The sequence below is a fragment of the Danio rerio genome, chromosome 13 (assembly GCF_049306965.1).
Source record: "Danio rerio strain Tuebingen ecotype United States chromosome 13, GRCz12tu, whole genome shotgun sequence".
Taxonomy (NCBI): Eukaryota; Metazoa; Chordata; class Actinopteri; order Cypriniformes; family Danionidae; genus Danio; species Danio rerio.
In genome coordinates, this window is record NC_133188.1 from 56,477,501 (window position 1) to 56,483,224 (window position 5,724).

Below are 5,724 nucleotides of genomic sequence, written 5' to 3' on the forward strand. Positions count from 1 at the left end.
TCTGTAGTATAGATGTATATGGGTCTCCTCTGTAGTATAGATGTATATCGGTCTCCTCTGTAGTATAGATGTATATCGTTTCCTCTGTAGTATAGATGTATATCGGTCTCCTCTGTAGTATAGATGTATATCGGTCTCCTCTGTAGTATAGATGTATATCGTTTCCTCTGTAGTATAGATGTATATCGTTTCCTCTGTAGTATAGATGTATATCGGTCTCCTCTGTAGTATAGATGTATATCGGTCTCCTCTGTAGTATAGATGTATATCGGTCTCCTCTGTAGTATAGATGTATATCGGTCTCCTCTGTAGTATAGATGTATATCGGTCTCCTCTGTAGTATAGATGTATATCGGTCTCCTCTGTAGTATAGATGTATATCGGTCTCCTCTGTAGTATAGATGTATATCGGTCTCCTCTGTAATATAGATGTATATCGGTCTCCTCTGTAGTATAGATGTATATCGGTCTCCTCTGTAGTATAGATGTATATCGGTCTCCTCTGTAGTATAGATGTATATCGGTCTCCTCTGTAGTATAGATGTATATCGGTCTCCTCTGTAGTATAGATGTATATCGGTCTCCTCTGTAGTATAGATGTATATCAGAAGTATAGATGTATGTTAGTGTCCTCTTTGGTGATTCTGCAGGGGTGTTCAGTCTCTCCATGGTCAAGCTTCTGTTCTCTTCATAAAGGAACAGTGATGGAGCCGCTGTCAGGATAACCGCCGGGCATCAGGAGTGTCAGTCATGATGGAGTTACAGGACGCTGCTCTCCTCTCCTCTCCTCTGGGTTAAAAATAAGCATTTCGGCATTAAGTGAAGTTTATTCATAAACTAATTTCGAGAGGATCACGTCCTTATGATTTATCACGGCCGGTCTCGCATTTGCTAATCACTATCTTCCAATCATACGAGCCCTTAGCTACTATAAATAATCACAGTTTTCAGTTCACTTTATCTTCGTTTGGCAGAAACCCCCTCCTCCCCTATTCTTCTTTTTTACTTCTGACTGGGCGGCACGGCGGCCCAGTGGTTAGCACTGTGAGCCCCACAGCAAGAACACTGCCGGCCCTGGTTCTACAGGACCGGTGGGTGTTTCTGTGAGGAGTTAGCATGTTCTCCCCGTGTCCGCGTGTGTTTTCCCCGGGTTCTCTGTTCAAAGACATTCAACATGTATAACAATCAAGCCTTTATCTAACCCCTCGTGTTCCCTTAGCTACCGCAGCAGGGGAGTTCTGAGATCCACCTAGCTCAGGCTCCCCTCTCGCTCTGCCAACGGGAGGAAGCCTCCTCGAGCCCGGGGCTCTCTCCCGGGACAGCATGCCAAACAAGCTTTTATAAATCATCAGCTAAGTGTGAACTCTTGAATCATGGTTAATAATGTTCAGATGCGCAGTGGTGGAGCTGCTCTGTGTGTGTATTTCTGTAGTGTGTGTCTCTGTGCATCTGCTGCGTTCATGAGCATCCTGGCCTACACACACACACACACACACACACACACACACACACACACACCTCAGGTGAACACTGTGGAGGGTGTTTGACTCTTCATGATTACTGACGGCGTGCACAGCGTTTGTGTCGCCTGTCTTCAAACGGGTTCTGCTGTTCAGAGTTGATGCTGTAAACACACGCGGTGGTGTGTGTGTGTGTGTGTTCAGTGGTGTTGCGTCACACACGCGTCCAGCAGACTCATGAGGCTTTGATGACACTAAATCAATCTGCACTGCTGTGGAAAAACCAATGAGCAGAAAGTTTGAGCGCTTCCAGACACTGACCTGCTGTGTGTGTGTGTGTGTCTGTGTGTCTCTCTGTGTGTGTGTGTCTCTCTGTGTGTGTGTCTCTCTGTGTGTGTGTCTCTGTGTGTGTGTGTGTGTGTGTGTGTGTGTGTGTGTGTGTGTGTGTGTGTGTGTGTGTGTGTGTGTGTGTGTGTGTGTGTGTGTGTGTGTGTGTGTGTGTGTGTGTGTGTGTGTGTGTGTGCGCATTTGTAAGAGAGAGAGAGTGTGTGCACGCATGTGTAGGTCTGGGGTCAGGAGGAGGCAGACCTGAGAACAGCTGAAGCTGCAGCCAGTGGAAAGTTTCTGTGTGTGCGTGTGCGCACGCGTGTGTTCGTGTGTGTGTGTGTGTGCGCGCAGCGCCCCCACACTTTCACTTTGACTGTTTCGCTGCTGTAATCAGTAATTTTGCACATCAAATTGTGTGAAGGCAGAATCATCATCACACACTCTGATCATGGATGTGGGATTATCTCTGAAGTGTGTGTGTGTGTGTGTGTGTGTGTGTGTGTGTGTGTGTGTGTGTGTGTGAGTCCTTCTGCTATTGGCTCGGGGGATTTCTGCTTCACTCTGAATGCAGAAAGTAAATGTGGACTTGTATGTAACATGAACAAGTGTGTGAGTGTTTGAGTTGTGTGTGTGTGTGTGTGTGTGTGTGTGTTGTGGGGTTTCCAGTGTGGTGAGCAGATCAGTTTCCTGTATGTTGTTGTGCTAAAGCGAGCGCGGTGTGGTGTGGTGTGAGACCTGCGCTGCTGTGTTCTGGTCTGCTCTCATGTCTCTTACTGGCACTGAGAGCAGCACGATGACCTGCACACACACTAACTGATCGTGTGTGTGTGCTTGTGTGTGTGCAGCTCAGCGTGTGTAGCCGTGATGACTGACGTGATGATCAGCGCAGCACCGATGGATGATATGAGGCTCAGTCCCAGCAAGGAGCGGCTCACATTTCAGGTAATTCACACTTGATTCGTCTGATTCACACTTGATTCACACCTGTTTCACATCCATTCATCTGATTCACACCTGTTACACATCCATTCATCTGATTCACACTCATCTATGTAATTCTCACTCCATTCATCTGATTCATGTCCATTTTGTCTCATCCTCACCCGACTGAAATTCGGTTCACACTTGATTCACACCCATTTGTCTGATTCACATTCAGTTCACATCCATTTATCTGATTCACACCCCATTCATCTGATTCATGACCATTTTGTCTCATTCACAGCAGATTAACATTTTTCACACCCATTCATTTGATTCACATCTGATTCACAGGATTCACACACAATTCACACCCCATTCATCTGATTCGTGCCCATTTTGTCTCATTCACACCGGATTAACATTTAATTCATTCCTGATTCACATCCATTTGATTCAGATGATTCACATTCAATTGACACCCCATTCATCGGATTCACGCTCATGATTCACACCTCATTTATTTGATTCATGCCCATTCTTTCTCATTCACACCGGATTAACACTCTATTCACACCTGATTTACACCCATTCATTTTATTCACATCTGAATAACACATGATTTACATTAATTTCTCACCTGATTAATGTCTGATTCACACATTTGTACAATAAATTCACTCCCCATTCATCTGATACACACCTGATTGACAAGCGATTCACACCACCTTCATCTGATTCAAGCTCGTTATGTGTCATTCACACCGGATTAACATTAAGTTCACAACTGATTCACACCCATCCGACTCGCAGATACTTTACACACAATTCACACCCCATTCATCTGATTCACATTCAATTCACATCCCATTCATCTGATTCACACCTGATTGACAAACGATTTACACCCCATTCATCTAATTCACATTTAATTCACATCCCATTCATCTGATTCATGTCCATTTTGTCTCATTCACACCAGATTAATATTCCATTTACATCTGATTCATGCCCATTCATTTGATTCACATGTGATTCACTTTCAATTCACACCCATTAATCTAATTCACACCGATTCGTCTGATTCACACCTGATCCACAATTGACCCACTCCTGATTCACACCAGATTCACATCTCATCCACCTTTCATCCAAAACTGATTCGCATCTCATCCATACCCGATTCATATCCCATTCACATCTTGTTCACACTTGCGTAATGACTATTTATCAGCACTACATTACTATTAAGCACCAGTTTAGCAGGCGTTTAGAGCAAAACCAGTAGTTAATAGTCTGCATGATCCCTACTACAGTCTCATAGTACTGTTACCAGCAGTGTAGGCCTCATAGAGTGTGTGTGTGTGTGTGTGTGTGTGAGTGTGTGTGTGTGTGTGTGTGTGTGTGTGTGTTTAGAGCTCTCGGAGGGCTTGATGGGAACAGCAGTGTTGTATAAAGCTGCAGTGCTGATCTTCATCATGGCGGAGGGTTCACGGTGTTATTCTAGTTCTCCCCAGTCTCAGGCTCTGCTGGTGTTTATAGATCGAGGGTCAGACGAGGGTCTCAGGCCCTGTTATAGAACATCTGTGTGTGTCCTTCTTTCATCTGTTTTCTTTCTCATCATTCTCTCTCTCACACACTCTCTCTAATGTTCTTTCCACTGGCCTGATGCCCAGAGTGTGTTATTGGTTTCCATGTATGTCACTGAATGATGGCCGGCTAAAAATACCCTGAGCTTCATCCAGAGCTCCACACCAGACGACAGGCGGAGAAAGATAAACACACCGATGTGGAGAGTGTGTGAGAGTGAGACACTGTGTGAGAAAGACAGATTTGTTTTTGTGCGTCTCTGTGTGTGTGTGTGCGCGCGTGCGGTCACTGATGTCTCTGTGCTCGTCTTCAGATCTTCCCGGACCCGTCAGACTTCGAGCGCTGCTGTAAACTGAAGGAGCGCCTGCCGTCCATCGTGGTGGAGGCGACGGAGGGAGAGGTGGAGAGCGGAGAGCTGCGCTGGCCCCCGGAGGACTTCCTGATCACTGAGGAAGAGGAGGAGGAAGAGGAGGAGGAGGAAGATGAGGATCGGCAGAACACACACAACACCAAGCATTAGAGACGCTCACAATCACTCAACACACACACACAGGAGATCAGGCCTGGACTGACAGCAGACTGATCTCACACACACGCACATACACTCCTATGAACTGCGTCAGCACTGAGAATTAGAGTGTGTGTGTTTAATTGCAGTGAGTGAGGAGTGTGTGTGTGTAATTGCAAAGAGGTGTGTGTGTAAATGCAGTGAGTGAGGAGTGTGTGTTTAATTGCAGAGAGGTGTGTGTGTGTGTGTGTGTGTGTGTGTGTGTGTGTGTGTGTGTGTGTGTAAATGCAGAGAGGTGTGTGTGTGTGTGTGTGTGTAAATGCAGAGTGTTCATTTGTGTTTGAATACAGTGAGAATGTGTGTGCGTGCATGCATGAGTGTGCACGTGTTGTGTGTATGTGTGCATTTGAATGTAGTGAGTGAGGTGTGTATGCGTGAGGTGTGTGTTTTTCTGAACACAGTGAGGGCTTAGTGAGGAGTTTTCACATCGTGTGTGTGTGCGTGCGTGCGTGCGTGTGTGACATTATTTACTCCTGTGCGATGATGAACTTTTGAAGATGATGAAGATATTGATGATAGTGACGGCATTCCTGTGCTCATTCCCTTTATTTACACTGTTTTCTGCACACACAGCTCCAGATGTGAGTGTGTGTGTTTGTGTGTCACTGGTGTGTGATTGTTCTGTAAATAGTCTGATAGTAGTGTGTGTTTGTGGAGAATCGTGGCTTGTCTCCTGTTGTCTACGGATGTGTGCAGTATACACACACGTTCGCACACACACTTATGTACATGTCAGTGTTAATGTGTTCCAGGGCACTTCCTGTCTGCTCGTCCCTCTTCATCTGTAAAGACTCAGGGAGTTTCTCTTGTTGTGTAGATGTGTGTCTTTCTCTGTAAATAAACCCTTTAAAGTGCTTT

General features: G+C 45.5%; 1 protein-coding gene across 1 annotated transcript in view; it reads left to right on the plus strand.

Moving 5' to 3' along the window:
* The window catches only part of lbh (LBH regulator of WNT signaling pathway), an 8,000-nt gene extending 2,276 nt beyond the window's left edge, over positions 1 to 5,724 (plus strand). The window contains 2 exon segments of the mRNA NM_200520.1: positions 2,633 to 2,729; positions 4,612 to 5,724. Coding sequence (NP_956814.1) covers positions 2,652 to 2,729; positions 4,612 to 4,818 — 285 coding nt within the window. The 5' untranslated portion in view covers positions 2,633 to 2,651 and the 3' untranslated portion in view covers positions 4,819 to 5,724.